The following is a 15,916-nucleotide window of genomic DNA, read 5'->3' as shown; positions in this document are numbered from 1 at the left end:
AGTACGCTTTTATTTTGTAATGCCTGCCAAACATCCTGACAAGGGAGGAACTCGTTACAGAGAAATCGCTCAGCAGAAGAGGAGAGGAAGAAGAGGGTCTCATCAACGACTCAATGCAATCTGCTGGGGCCCTGAGACAGAAAACCTTTTCATAACTAATAATAAACTGAAACTGGTGCATTGACTGATAACTACAATCAACGGCAATGAATAGGATAAACCTTTTCTTGGTGTCTGGAGGCCAAGTTTATAAACAGAGCTGCCCAGCTCTTCCCATTTCTCCTAAACACTGATTTCTGCTGGTCTGTAGAGAATAAAAGCCTGAAAAATCAACCAGTTGTAGAGGCTAAAACCCAACCTGTGGCTCCGTTAGGGCAGAGGGTGAACACAGAGGCAGGTAAATATCATCTGGACCCCTTTAGAGTTCTACATGTGTTCATTTCAAAGGACCCCTGCTGGCGTGACACTTGGCTCCATCGCTTACTAAAAGCCGGCCGGACCAGCGCCGCGGCCGCCTGGCCTGTGACTCGAGGACGGACGCTTGAATACACAGAGGAAGGGAAGTGGTGGGAAGCTGTATTGATCAAGAGAGGCCGAGGCAACGAGTGTAAAGGGTGAAACGTTTCTGCCTGAAAGCCCAGAACAAAGGAAGTGCCTGAGAGCCAACAGGTTGTAGAGAGAAACAGTCTGCGGGGAGGAAACGCTGAAACAAACGTGGAGGCTTAGGTCAAAATAATAAAGTCAAATAATTTACACAGACAAGCTGCTTTTATGTGGTGTAGGAGAGCTTGTGGAACGCCACGGAGAGAGGGACACAAAGCCACAGCTTATCAGGCGAGCACAAAGGGAACGAGAGACAAAAGGCAGAAAGCTGCAGCGTGTTTACCTGGGAGGTCTGCCAGAGCTGCTCCGCCAGAGAGTCGATCTCCGACAGGATGAGACACACGAGGAAGGACTTTGATACGCTGCTGCTCCCCAGAGCAACCAGGGACTCCGTCAGCTTCTCTGCAGCCTGCAAGCAAGCAAACAACAGCTTCACGGACGGAGCTCATCAGGGCTTCACTCAGGATTTCAAACAACAACAAACAGCCTCTATTATTTACCCAAACTACCATGAAATATGGAACCAGGGAGAAAAACTTCCTCCGCAATTCCACAGGAAATTCGAGGAAAAGCATAAAGACATCAGCACGGACCCATCAACCTGGGAGGGTCAAAGTTCATCTGCAAACCACCTGGAGCCCATCAATCTCCACAGATGAAAATATCTCAGACGTCCCAAGGTCAGAGGTCAGAGAAATGCCCTCCGGCTCAGACTCTGATCAGCACAGACAGCTCAGAGCAGCTGTGAAGCACGGTGGTGGAGGAGTGGTGAGTCAGCCTGGACCAGGAAGATCTGGGTCAGGTGACAGACCGCCAGCTCCCCCCCTGGATCTCCAGAGACATTTCTCCACCGCCGGACTGGGTGGACTGGTTCTGTCCCAGTTCAATCTAGACAGAAGACGATTCGGCATTAAAGAGGAGGCAGAGGTGACACTCCTCATCTCCAGCGTCGCAGGGAAGCAGAGTCTGAGTGGAGAGCTGAAGCTGGGGACCCTGCCGGCTGCTGATGAAGGAAACCTGTCGGCCATCTTTTCTGCTCTCTGGCCATGAAAGTGGAGGAAGGGTTAGAGATTGTATCCTGGAACCATCTGTGTCCTGGGTTCAACTCTGAGGAGAAAAACGACGACCAAGCATCGAGATTCATTTGAATATCATGAAACATTTTTACAAGCCCTGACCTGCAGCTGCAGCGTCAGCAGGTGATTCCACCATGTTTGCTGTTCCTGTGTCTGCTAGCTAAAGATTGGCTGTGCGATCCCGTTCACTGATCCGGAACCGTTCCTTCCGTCAGACATTTGCTCCTGCTGCTAACCGGTCAGAGGTTCTGGAGGACTGCAGGTCCTGATCCGGTGAATCCCAGAATCAGGCGGTACTGAGCCGCTAATAGATTCCCACTGCTGGACAAAGCTGCAGACTAGTTTCAGCTCGTGCTGACCTTTGACCGGGACATTACCATCTGGACTCACCCTGCCGGGTCGCCGGCTGTGCAGCAGCGTCCGGGTCAGCTCCCTCAGCGCCTCCTCCACGCGTCTCCGCAGGTCCGCGGATGGCCGCCCGGAGCACAGGAGGTCCAAGGCCCGGGACGCCGCCCGGCAGGCCTGGGGCAGCAAGTCGGGGAGCCCCGGCGGCGTGGGGGCCCCGCAGGCCGCCGCCACGCTGTCCAGGAGCAGGAGGATGGTTTCTGATGCCGCTGAGCCGCCGTGGCCCTCTGGGGCCAGAGCCGCGCTGCTGCCGTCGAGGCGCTGCAGGGAACACAGAGACTGCAGGAACCGCATGTGAGGAAGCAGCGCGTCGCTCCAGGGATCGCTCTGGAGTCTGGAGGGAGGAGGAAGAGGAGGAGGAGAAAGAGGAGGAGGAAGAGGAAGGTCCTGCAGCAGGAGGTCAGGAGTCTCTGAGTCACGGTCTGGGGGAGGATCGTCACCGAAAGCTGGACTTCCTGGACCAAATAGATCCTGAGACAGATCCTCCATGATGGCTTCGTCTGAAAGATGGAAACAGAAAGAAAACTTCTGGATCAACAGATATTAGTTCCTGGAACCACCAGAACCAGAACCAGAACCTGCAGAGTTCTGTCCATAACCCAACATCATGATGCTACAGTTCCTGATTATGGGAGGATTTATTAACAGCATCCTGGAACCAAAAGGTATCAGTATCTCAGCAACTGAAGGACCTGATTGCCCTTTGACCTCAGGGTGTCGCTGCATCGTCACCTTCAGTCTTCATGACCATCAGGGACAAATAATCCATGAAATGAACCAATCAGACCATCAAAGAACTCAGCAAAGAGAAATAACCGCAGCTCTTTGACCTTTGACCTCTCCTTTAGGGTCGTTTGTTCACCGACAGTCGTTTTTGGGATTTCCTGCCTCCTCTTTTCTTCCAAAGGTGTTTCCAGGTTTTTCCAGGTGAGTTTGCAAACCACCTGCAGCTTCAGCCACCAGGAGGTTCATCTGATCACCGGCTGTGTAATAATCCTGTAATTATTCCATAAAATGCATAAAGACAGTTTATCATTTCCTATAATCTCCTGGGATCAAATCTCCGACGCTCCGAATCGCCTCGGACGGTTCTGACAGCGTCTGGTTCTGTTCCGTTACGGCTTCGTTCACAAATTGAAATTACAAAATCACAAACATCAAACCCCGCCTGAGAAACACTTCCCACACCGAGGGGAAAATTGGACTAAATTACACTTTCACATTTTCCTCTTTGTGATTTTCTGTGGAAGAAAAAGCTGGTTGCTATGGCGCTGCATCGGGAATATAAAGGAGCCCGGAGAGGCTCGATCAGCCATTTTCATACAAATACACATTTGAATTCAGATTGCTTCTCCCAGGCACGTCCACACAGGACATGAAATATTCCTCTCATTTTCAGGAGGCTCTGCTCCAAAGAGTCCCTAAAACACGTCTGTGGCCTTTAAATCAAAGCTGCACAGTTGTTGCTTGTTATTCTGAGAGAAGAAGAAGAAACGGTATTTTTTACTCTTACAGCCCAGAGTCCCTAAATGTCTCCCTGCAGCCGTTAGGAGGAGAAACGTGCAGCGGATCCACAATGGATCCATCATGTGAGGTTTTCCAAGGAAAAGCTGTTTCCTCCAGCTGTTCCTGAGTCGCATTGCTGCTTCGTTGACACAAAGACTCGTCTGCATGAAGCAGAGACAGGGGCGACACACGAGGACAGAAAAGCGTCTGTGTCCAACATGGCGTCCGGATTAATCAGCTTCAGGAAATCGATTCAATCTTTGCTCCAGTTAATGATGAAATCATCGCCTGACTTTGCGACTTTGGTGGGTTAGCTCCGCCATTTTGTTGACTGAAACCAAGACCAGCAGCCTCACTGACCTCTGACCTTGGCGTTTCAGACCAGCAGCTGAAGCTGATCAGCCTGCTAGCTCCGCTGGTCACTAGACAAATGAAGCAGATCGGTTGCAGAACCCGTCGCTGATCATTAGACCCACTTCCTGCTGATTCTGTGCACCCGCCGTGCAGAACAAAGACCTACCTGCCGTCTCCCAGCTGCTGTTTGTGTTGGCCGTCGCCCTGGAGACCAGCAGCTCCTGCCGCAGCCTCAGCACCTCCTGCTGCAGCGCCTGGGCCTGCTCCCGCCACGTGCCGTCCTGCCGCCTCAGTGTGTGGCCCAAAGCCTCGCCGTGCTGTCGGCCGCTCACGCCGGGGGGTCTGCTTCTGATGACGGCCATCGCCACGGCCACCTGGGCCTTGATGAGCCGCCACGGGACTCGGCCGGACCCTACGGCAGAAGGAACAGGCAGTTTAATCGATGCCGGCGGCCATTATTCTGGTTCTGACGCGTCGCTTGGAGCCGATGATCTAAACGTCTTTAGGGGGTTCTTTGGATTGCTGCTTTTTCTCAACCTCCGCCCATTACCCTCGCCATGGTCAGAGGAAGGGTTACTTCATTGCGAAGTAAGAGTGGTTCAGACATAGAAAGCTGATGAGTAGGTACCGTACCAGACCAGAACCAGCTTTAAATCAGTTCTTTTCTCCCAGCAGTTCGTCACAGGGATGCAGTTTTATTCCCACTTGGTCGGCCTCAATCAGGAGGCTAACAAAGAGACAAAAACAACTCTCTCTACCAGGATGATCAATCCATGAGCCAAGCCAGAAATGGACCCAGAGGCTGACAAGTGGAAGATCAGGGCTGAGAAGATTTAATGATGAAGAAAAAGAGGAACTTGGATAACCAGAAAGACCAAAACCCAGCAGGAGCAAAGCAAGCAGGGAACCTGTGGAGGTGATGAGTGACGTAGAGACCAGGTGAACCCAAAACCAACAAAAATAACCCAAACAAAAGATTCCCAGAACCATGAAGACCTGAGGATCAGAACCAGGACAAGGAGCTGAAACAGAACCTCGGGGGTTCATCATCCTCTGACCCAGAAGCTTCCGGAAACACTAATTTATTACCGTCTCGGATGATAAATAATCCCTTCGGGCTATGAAGGGTTAAAAACAGCTGTGACACTCCCAACATGGCGTCTAGAAATGACTCGGTAATAGAAACTAAACGGCTGTTTTTAATGACTAACAGAGAAACTAAACGGTCTTTGTTGCCACACAGTGTTCTAGGTTATCTGCAAACAATCAGATTTAACTCGGTTTTGTTTTAGACGCGAAACTAAGTTGCAACTTGACATAATAGCTGTTAGCTAAGTAAGCACAGAAGAAGAAACTCCCGGTGTTAGCTAAATTAACGTAGAAGAAGAAACTCCCGCTGTTAGCTAAATTAACGTAGAAGAAGAAAGCCCAGCTGTTAGCTAAATGAGGCTAAATGCCAAATAAAAAATTCAAATAAATCTGTTTAACTCGTCATTCATCAGCACCAACATCAATCAGTACCGTTTAACTGGTTCGGTTCGGTCTCCATCGAAAGATTTAACGGAACAAAGACGCTAAAAGAGCGCAGCCTCCAGCTGGTGTCCCGCTGAAATCTGTCCCCAGGACATTCACTCAGGGGTCAAAGGTTAACAGGGGAATCATTTCATCAATTCAGCTTCTAAAATATATTCTAGAAAAACAATAACTCACTAATTAAATATGAATAAATCTAAACAAATAAATTTCGTTTAATCAAATCAAATTTACTATTTTCAATAATATATATATATATATATATATATACAGTACAGACCAAAAGTTTGGACACACCTTTCTAATTCAATGGGTTTTCTTTATTTTCATGACTATTTACAAGGCAAGAAATCCCACTTATTAACCTGACAGGGCACACCTATGAAGTGAAAACCATTTTAGGTGACTACCTCTTGAAACTCATCAAGAAAATGCAGAGTGTGTGCAAAGCAGTAATCACAGCAAAAGGTTGCTACTTTGAAGAAACTAGAATATAAGGGGTATTTTCAGTTGTTTTACACTTTTTTGTTCAGTGCATATTTCCACATGTGTTATTCATAGTTTTGATGCCTTCAGTGTGAATCTACAATGTCAGTAGTCATGAAAATAAAGGAAACTCATTGGATCAAAAGGTGTGTCCAAACTTTTGGTCTGTACTGTATATACATATAAGTTTGTTGTTTTTTTTTTACAAAAAATAGATATGAACTTTGAGTGAAAGAAATCAAAAAAAATGAAAACATGATCTTGATCGATTAGTTGATTACTGCAACAGTTTTTACACAGGTTTGTGTAGAAAAGGCTAAAAATTCAGCCAGCTAAAGTTGCCGTAACAGGAAGTGGAAAATTGATCAACATTTTTTCTGTGTATTTGCTTGATCAATTTGATGTTGACCCTCAACAAAACGTAATGTTAAATGCTCGTTTCATAACTGGTGATGCTTTTATGATGTAAAGAACTTTGAACTGGCTTGATGCTGAAATGTAGTTTACATGTGAATCTTTCTATATTTATTAATCTGGCAGAAGCTAAAGTGGCACCAAGCCTGGATCTCACTGGGTTTGAACTGAAACCAGTTTCAGACGAGACACTCAACCTGAAGTTAACTGACTACACCGAAAATGAGGTTAAGATCCTTTTTCTGGGCTAATGTTCTTCTAATTTGCTGCAAATTACCAGAGTTTACAACCAGCCGTGGTTTAACCTTTTCCAACTTTGCTGAGTGACATTTTCAAGTGTCCTCCAGTTTGGAGAGCGAAGCTGTTGAAACATGGCCGACTGTTTCTGCCATCATTACAATCTCTGCCTCATTATCTGCAGAAACTCTCAGGATCTGCTTCTATGCAAATGTGGCGGATCTGTTTGTTTCCTAAGTGCAGCAATTATCTAAAACTGCAGCTAAATACAGACTAATCTTTAAAATGACAGTCAGTCAGAGCTGTCTAATAGACTGGAAGAGTCTGAGGAGCTTCAGTGGATGGAGGGATGATTAACGAAGTGCCCCCCCACCCTCCGTCTTAACGAGGTTCCTCTGAGCTGCGGCTGTTTCTCAGGCAGCTAATTGACCCAGACGTAGAGCTGTGTGGAAACGACTCGCAGGTGTTGTGGATTTAAACGCTGTTGTCACACATCAACGCTGCGTATTTATTTGCTGTCTTGTTGCACATTTTCTTCATGCTTCAATATTTCACTGAAGTTGCAAACATGAATGAAGACAAACTGCTGGGTTGCTTTGTATTTCATCATTTGTTCTGCTTCATTTTGATTTATTGCAGCGAAACGCTTCACATTTTTATTCCGCCTTCTCTCTCTCAGCCTGCTTTCCTTTTCCAGCCTCGTCTTTCTTGTAATCCGACCTAAAGTCGACCAGAACCGGCCCGTAACGGACCAGGAGAGTCCTCAGCTGCTGGGATTTGTTGGAACCGGAGGTCAAGTAGAACTCTGACCTGGTTCTGCTGTGGGTCTCCCTTGATGTTTTTCATGTTCTACAAAAAGATGAAAAACTGCAGATCATCCTGCAGTGAAACATGTTGGTGGCAGCATCATGCTGTGGGAAGGTGAAGGGAGCCAAATCAGGACAAACCTGCAGCTAACCTGAGACTGGGGTCAAAGTTCAGCTTCCAGCAGGACGACCACCAGGGACATTATGGGATGGTTTAGATCAGAGCGAGTTCGTGGCTTAAAATGGCCTAGTCAAAGTCCAGACCTGAATTCAACTGGTCAAAACCTGAAATTCTCAGATGGTCTCCATCAACCTGACTGAGACATGCACTCCACACTTTTCAGATTTTTGTTGAGAACCATGAGTTATTTTCTTTTTGCATAAATATGCCCCCGTTCTATCTTCTGACCAACACATTATTAATAATAATAATAATAATAATAATAATAATAATAATAATAATAATAATAATAATAATAATCTTTCAGAGCTAACTTGTCTAAATCTGATGAATGATTCTCTCCCGCCTTCAGTCTAAATGCCTCTGGTCGCCTCCAGCTCCTTTTCTTCCAGCTGAAGGAGCGAAATGAAGTGAATTGGAGGCTGAGCGGCGCGTCGCTGCTGAGGAAGAGGAGAGAGAGGAAGCTGCGCTATAAAAGCCGGAGTCTCCGCGCGGCTCCGGAGTTCGCAGGAGGCGCTCGGAGCGCCGCGGAGCTTCTCTGGGTCTCCAGGCCGGGTTCCGAGTTTCAGGCTGCGGGTTGCCGGATGCCGCGCTTCTCTGCAGCTGTCGAGATGCTTCCGGCGACCAGGCGCCGCCGCGGGTGAGGATGAGGAGGAGGAGGCAGGAGCGGGTCTGACTGAGGCTGCGGGACATGCGGCGTCTTCTCCTCTGGATGCGGGTTTGAGAGCTTCCCAAGCGGCCAGTCGGAGCTCGATGAGCGGGGCAGGTGACGGAGGAAGAAGGTGGAGGGATGGAGCCGCCCGCCAGCTACGGAGGTCTGCTGAACTTCTCCACCAATGACTCCGACACCAGCGGCTCCTCCAGCCTGGGCCCCCAGGCGGCTCTGGCCGTGACTCTGGGGCTCATCACCTGCGCCACCACGCTCTCCAACGCCTTCGTCATCGCCACCATCTACCAGTCCCGGAAACTGCACACCCCGGCCAACTTCCTCATCGCGTCCCTGGCGCTCACGGACCTGCTGGTGTCCGTCCTGGTGATGCCCATCAGCGCGCTGTACACGGTGCTGCAGACCTGGCCGCTGGGCCAGGTGATGTGCGACATCTGGCTGTCCTCGGACATCACCTGCTGCACCGCCTCCATCCTCCACCTGTGCGTCATTGCGCTGGACCGGTACTGGGCCATCACGGACGCGGTGGAGTACTCCAAGAAGCGCACGGCGGGACGCGCCGCCGGCATGATCGCCACCGCCTGGGTCATCGCCATCTCCATCTCCCTACCGCCATTCTTCTGGCGCCAGGTGAAGGCGGAGGAGGTGACGAGCTGCAACGTGAACACGGACCACATCTTCTACACCATCTACTCCACCTTCGGCGCCTTCTACATCCCCACGCTGCTGCTCATATGCCTGTATGGCCGGATCTACGTGGAGGCGCGGAAGCGCATCCTGAAGCAGGCGCAGTACAAGCAGGGGAAGAGGCTGACCTCTGCGCACCTGATCAGCAGCTCCCCCGGCTCCGTGGCGTCCACCACCTCCCTGAACTACGGGACGAACGACGCCTCCTCCTGCTGCGACACTACCTCGTCCTCCCCCAGTGTGAGCCAAGTCAAAGTCACTGTGTCGGACGCGCTGCTGGAGAAGAAGCGCATCTCTGCGGCCAGGGAGCGGAAGGCCACCAAGACCCTGGGCATCATCCTGGGAGCCTACATCGTCTGCTGGCTGCCCTTCTTCATCTACACCCTCCTAGTGCCTCTCTGCCAGTCCTGCTTCCACCCAGGGCTGTTCGACATCTTCACCTGGCTCGGGTACCTCAACTCCCTCATCAACCCCATCATCTACACCATGTCCAACGAGGATTTCCAGCAGGCCTTCCACAAACTCATGCTGCGTTTCAGGTGCTGCAGGGCGTGAGGACCGCTTCCTCCAAATGGAGCCCAAAATCAGCCCACATGTGGGACCCATACTGGGATTGTCTGCAGGGTATGTAACCGTCCATGGTGGGTAAGGGGGCCCAGCCAGTCCCATCTGGGTCCCATGTCTGGGTCCCATGGGGGCCACAGGTCACAGGCTGGAGGGCTGCAGGACAAGCATGAGGATTTTCAGTCTTCAGCGATCGGTGCTGCTGGAACCCATCTGACATTCACAGGTGGGACCCATCATCCAAAACTAGGATTACCTGCAAGCTAAGAGTTATGGAAGTCTCCAAGGCTTCATAATCAAACAGACTGAGTGGTTCCTACCAGCAAGTACACACTGGACCCCTCTGGGCCCCATCTTCAAGTTGCCCAACACGTTGCTGCATGTTGTGGAGGACGACATGCAGAACGACGCACGTCAGCCTACAGAGATCTGTGGGCCCAAGCAGGAGGAAATGAGCTGGAGGCCATCAGATCTAAAGCAGAAGTTTAATCAATCAAAAGGTTTTGAATTTGTTTCTGTTTCTAAATTTGAACTGAACTGAAGCGAGAATCGCTTTGTCCGTTTGTTGACGTTCAAATTCAGCAAAAACAATTTAGAGTTCATGATAATCTTCATGTTTGCTTCAGAAGGAGATCGGGTCCAACCAACATGGTGACAACGATTGGACCCACTCAGGTCCCACAGTTCAGTTCAGAAGGTTGCCATAGCTGGACCCCATGCCCTGGGTTTGTCCTGTGCAGGGGTTAAAGGTTAAAGGTTAAAGGCTCCATAATGAGTTTAACAAGAGGCAACAATGACCTTCATGTTATTGAACTGAGTTCTGATAAAGCAGCTTCAGTGGGTCCCATGTTTAGGCCAGGCACATTCAAAACCGTCCAGGCCCAAACCGATCCCATATGGGGCCCACATGGTTGGCCGGGACCTGAATCCCGCACACTGGTTTCACTGGTTTCCCTTCAGGCTCAGATTGTTCTGAACAACGTGGGGCGGGCTGGGACCCATCCGTCCTGATGCTGCAGCAGAAGGAACCAGAATGACTTGGAGGGCACCCCGGACTGGGCCCCTGAACTCGGACTGGGCCCTCTGACTCAAAGCGGGCTCTCGGACTGAGCGTCCATTTGTGTTTAATTTTTCTGACTCAATCAGAGGAACTGTTGGTACCGGCCCGGCTCACTCAGAACCAGATCTAGTCGAATAAAGAGGGTTCATGTGGCAGGCTCCTCTTGGTTCCTCATGCTGTCCCATGATCCAAATTCAGATCCCGATTATGATCCCAATCCAGATTCTGATCCAGATCGCAATCCAGATCCTGACCCCAATCCAGATTCTGATCCTGATCCAGATTCTGACCCTGACCCCAATCCAGATTCTGATCCAGATTCTGATCCAGATCCTGATCCCGATCACAATCCTGATCCAGATCCTGATCCTAATCCAGATTCTGATCCTGATCCTGATCCTAATCCAGATCCAGATTCTGATCCTGATCCAGATCCTGATCCTGGTGAGCCCGGTCTTCCTGTCTCTCCTCCTGACATTCAGACTCAACGTTTAAAACTTGTGGAGAAAAAAAATGTTTTTTAAATGCTGGAAAATGTCAGTTTTCTGATCAAATCATCCGTTTCTCTGCTGCCAACAAACCGTGGCGCTAAATGTCAGGCTGCGTCTGATGAGCCTCAAAAGAAACTTTGAAGGCAGAAAAACATCAGAAAGTGAAAAAGGATCCAAATCTGATGGAGCAAATGTCCAGAGCTGCAGCAGAGATCCAGACTTAGAGAAATTAAGGACAAAGTCCAAGTTCCCAAAGAATCCAAAATAAGATTTTAGATTAAATGATGTTATTTCATCCAGCAGATTAAAAAGCACAAACTGTAAAATTTATAAATTATTATCTAACCTGAGAGGAAGAGAAGACTGGACGGACGGACGGACAGATTGATTTTGCTCATGTTTGGTTCTCCAGGCGTTCGGTTCTCCAGATGTTGTCCTGAGCCAGCCAGCGTTTATTAGTATTGAACATTTCAGCAACAAGACGGCTCAAAGTTCTTTGCATCATAAAAAGACAAAAACCAGGAAGTGAAACTGGACCAGTTTCAGAGAACCTGTCGATGCGACGGGACTGGTTGTGGCAGCTTGTGGCTCAGCCTATCAGGACGCAGGGTGGAGAGCAGAGGCAGCTGATGATTGGATGATTGATCCTGTAATTTGTCTGATTTTAGATGTTGTAAATCTGTTGCAGCTTCAGTCAGGACGGTTTGTGAACCAGATCCAGATCCAGAAGCTTCATCTGGCAAATGAAGCTCCAGGATTGTCAATGGTTTTGTTGGTTTCTGCAGTAAAGGTTCTTCACTGATCTTCCCTTTAATGGGAGCTATAATATAAATAGTGCAGGTAAAACACAGACGACTGAAAAGCTGAACCGTACTCCACAGAACCCCCCAGCTACCGGCCAGTAGCAGAACCCAGCAGACCGCTGGATTATCTGGAGTCTCTGAATCATTGAATTAACAGATTCTGATAATGAGACATTGAGAGTCTGGGCAGAACGCGTCTTTGCTTTGAGTGTTTTGGACCTGAAACATCACTTTGTCGTGACTGCAGGCATTTTGGTTCAGGAACAGAAAACCCTTGGAGATTTGATTGGATGGGTCTGGAGGTGAGAAGGTGATACTGGGCTGGTTCTGTCTGCCAGTAGAATACGATGAGTCCCATTGAGCTGCCATGACTAAACCTGAGTGGGCCGACTGATTTTCTGGCAGAACATTTGAAAGCAAACATATTCCAGTTAAAGTCAGGAAATACATGAAAATAATGTTGGATTTATTCATGGACCAGTTCTGGTTCCTCAGTGAGGGCCTCCGATGGGTCCCAAAGGTCCTGGCCATCCCAGAGCACCAGCACTCAGGTTCAAGGCCATCTCCTGACCCTTGATCCCAGAAGGGAAGGGACTGGAGGTTTTTGACTGAGGATGCAGCTCTAGATGAGTTTGTCTGGATTTGCAGAATCCAGTTTCAGTTTGGTGGATCCAGAAGGATCTCACTCGATCAACGTTCAGCTGTCTTTATTTCCTTCAGCTGGTTCAGAACCAACCTGGTGTCAGAGCATCACGGTGTTTCTGCTGGTTGTTACCGGCTGCGATTCCTCTGCTTGCTGCTCATAGATCCGATGGGACCCATCAGTGTGAGCTTCTTTCACAGCTTAAAGCCACGCATTGTCCTCTGTGGTGGACGTCTGGACCCATCAGGCCTCTGATGGATGATTATATCTGAGAATCTGGAATTATAATCTGGATTTCACAGGGAGCCAATGAAGCGAAGCTAAACTATGATCTCTGTTTCTAATCGTCGTCAGAATCTCGCAGCAGCGTTTCGGACGAAGGGTTTTGTTTTCTGGATTTTTCCTGATGGTGAAGAGCTGCAGCAGTGAAGCCTGAAGGAACAAATGCAGGATCAGTTTCTCTCCTGGACAGGATGTTTATGATTGTGGCAATATTCCAGAGATGAAAGAAGGAGATGCTAAAATCTTCTTACTGGGATTTAAATGACATAACCTGATGAAAAATATCGCAGAGGTTCTTTATTATTGAAGGATAATTTAATGGCATCCAGATGCGGTGATGACTCAGCAGGTTCTCTTTCAGAAGTTCTGATCCAAAAACAACTTCTGTCTTTTCAGAATTTAAAAGAAGAAAGTTTAAACCATCCAGCTTTTAATCTGTGATCGAACCAGTGGGTTGGATTCATCAAGTTTAGATAAAACTGCATATTATCAGCATAACGGTGAACATTTATCCCATTCTGTCTGATTAGCTTTCCTATTGGAAGCATATATATATATATATATATATATATATATATATATATATATATAAATATATATATATATATATAAATTAAAGAGAATTAGCCCAAGCACTGAGCCCTGTGGTACTCCTCTAGTGACCCTGGAGTGTGAGGAACATTAATTATTCACAGGAACAAACTGGGATCTGATTGGTTTCAATCAGATCCCAGTTCTGGTGTCGTTTGTTCCTCTCAGACGTGTTCTAGTAGTTCTAACAGAATGTTGTGGTAAACTGGATCAGAACCAGAACCGAGACCAAACAGAACCAGAACAGGCACAAGTCCGTTATCTGAGGACCGGAGAATATCATTAGTGGCTTTCAGCAGAGCTGATTGACTGAAAGTTTTCTAACATCTCGTTACCATTTAAATGCTCACACTTGATTGACTCTATTTAGTATTTTCACAAGATTTGAGGAGGGAAGATCAGATAAAAGTCTGTAATTTATGAAGTCATAACCCTAGAATTATTATTCTCATCCATTAATGGTGAAAAACTGGAAAAGTCTTTTTATGCAGCAGTTGACTATTTTTCCAATGTTTCCTTATAAACAAAAATGGTTTTCATGCTTTATAAGCAGGATGAGGAAAAGAAAAGCTTAGATGTTCAAAAGATCTGCAGCTATTAATGGGAATAGGATTCATAAATAAATGTGTGAAAATGTAAATAATTACAAAGGCTTGATTCATTTATAGGAACATAATCCTGCAGGTTTCTGTTCCCCACAGATCACATCATTAACTACAGATCTGCTGTTTAAACCACATTTCATGGTTTTTCTGTTCAGTCATATTTATCTTTATGACATTTTCACAATTTGCTCCTTTTTAGGAGAATTTTTATTGTATTTGATTGTGAAAATGATGTTAATCTGAGAGCAGTCACCTTATTTCCCCTTCATGCATCAAACATGGCCGCCTCTGAATGAAAGGAGCCATTTTAGCTTGCAGCCGTCTGCTGCAGCTCCGGAATGAGAAGCTTGGATCGGCTCAGTGAGGATCCTCTGCTGCTCCGGTGGATCACAAACCAGCTGCAGATGAACAGGAATCAATAAAAATCTCTAACATTTCAGACTTTTCTCTCTGAACGTGTCTGATCTGATTACTGCAGTTTTCACCACTTCTGTTGAATGTTGGACAGAAACGGGTCAGTTAGCAGGAAAACAGCCCAGATTGCATCACAGATTATTAACATGCATCAGAGAAACAATGAAAACACAAAACAGGGAATTTAGGTCCTTAAATTAATGTGCAGTTTATTAAAGTCAACAGTAAATCTGAGTTATTACAGACATTTCTATTTACTGTGTAAAAATATTGAGGAGGACAGAACAGAAATCGTCCCACCTTCATCCGTTGTTGTCTTGCAGTCCAGGACAGCGACGGAGCTGCAGATGGAAAGATGCATCAAAAGTCAAGACCATAAAACAACAGAAAACCAACTAGAGGCTCAGAACGCTCCACCAGCTGTACTGGTGGTGGCAGTATCATGCTGAGCTCCATCTGATGTCCAGGCTGATGGCTGCTGCATGGAGTTTAGATCAGCTGCTCTCCTTCTGGTGGTTCTGACCTGAACGTGGCTCTCAGCATCCATCAGCTTCAGTCCAACAGCAGAAATCCTGCTGGGACAACAAGCGGCGGGTTCCTGGTTCTGGACAGTTCTGGCCAAGCAGAACCAGCTTGGTGTCAATAAATCAAGGATATTTGATGTTGCTGCGACCGACCCGAGGCAACCAAATGTTGACCCGTCATCAGAGGAAGTGAGGATGAAAACTGTCGGCCATGTTGGAAACGTTCAGCCAGCGAATGAGCTCAGATCAGAGAGCACAGCCCACAGCATCACTCCCCACTACCCAGGTCGGTCTGATGCCCCGCCCCCAGCAGCTCTGTCACATGACTCCATCATCCAACTGGGAAATGTTTGTGTTCAGGACAGATCAATAATTCATCTGCTGGATCAATTAATGTCGATCAATACTGACCAGAAAAATCCTCCCGTTTCTCCGGAGCAAACAGAAACATTCAGGTTCAAACCAAACGTCATATAGAGGTTTCTGATTGGTCGTTAATATGCAGCTTTTTATATCAGAGCAACACAAATACAAATAAAGTCAATAATTCAATTCCTGTGTTTAGCAATTTCCTCAAGTTGATTTTCATGAATTGTTTGTGAAATTTTATCAAGGTTATTATTGTTGGTGTTTGATAGCAGACAAGGAGAGTCAGCTGAGGAGGAAGAGGAAGATGAGGAAGAGGGACAGGAACCAGTAATGGCATTGAGAAGAGTGCAATTGCCTCAAAAGTGGGCGGGGTTACCATGCAGTGGGAGTGGTCATCATAAAGTAGGCGGGGCTTTCATTCATGTCAATCAAAGTCCTGCAGAAGCTGCTGAAGACTCTGCAGTCTAATTCCTGAACTACGACTGCAGAAATCTCTGCTGGAGGAAAGAGAGATCAGGAAACTCCCTGGTTCAGATTCTGATCACTTGGACTGGAGAAATGTTCCCTGATTTCTAAACTTGGTCTGAAGAGCTTTTTGTAATTCCTGTGACGTTT

The 15,916-nt window shown here is 47.4% G+C and overlaps 2 protein-coding genes across 2 annotated transcripts in view; one reads left to right on the top strand and one right to left on the bottom strand.

Annotated features, from left to right (window-relative positions):
- mei4 (meiosis-specific, MEI4 homolog (S. cerevisiae)) overlaps window positions 1-5,629 on the bottom strand; it is a 29,103-nt gene extending 23,474 nt beyond the window's left edge. Inside the window, exons 1-3 of the mRNA XM_032584965.1 lie at window positions 4,111-5,629; window positions 2,070-2,584; window positions 887-1,012 (exon numbers count right to left, since the gene is read on the bottom strand). Of these exons, the coding sequence (XP_032440856.1) occupies window positions 887-1,012; window positions 2,070-2,584; window positions 4,111-4,306 (837 nt within the window). The 5' untranslated portion in view covers window positions 4,307-5,629. The remainder of the gene's footprint in view (window positions 1-886; window positions 1,013-2,069; window positions 2,585-4,110) is intronic.
- Window positions 5,630-7,984: 2,355 nt separating this feature from the next.
- LOC116733930 (5-hydroxytryptamine receptor 1B-like) lies at window positions 7,985-15,484 on the top strand. Its single transcript, XM_032584961.1, has one exon. It carries the CDS (start codon window positions 8,392-8,394, stop codon window positions 9,508-9,510), a length of 1,119 nt encoding a protein of 372 aa, XP_032440852.1. The 5' UTR covers window positions 7,985-8,391; the 3' UTR covers window positions 9,511-15,484.
- Window positions 15,485-15,916: the final 432 nt, after the last annotated feature.

Source organism: Xiphophorus hellerii, chromosome 15, assembly GCF_003331165.1.
Source record: "Xiphophorus hellerii strain 12219 chromosome 15, Xiphophorus_hellerii-4.1, whole genome shotgun sequence".
Lineage (NCBI taxonomy): Eukaryota > Metazoa > Chordata > Actinopteri > Cyprinodontiformes > Poeciliidae > Xiphophorus > Xiphophorus hellerii.
This window is presented reverse-complemented; position numbering and strand designations above follow the sequence as displayed.

Coding starts and splice junctions, on each gene's coding strand:
- LOC116733930 (XM_032584961.1), top strand. CDS start 8,392: ATGGAGCCGCCCGCCAGCTACGGAGGTCTGCTGAACTTCTCCACCAAT.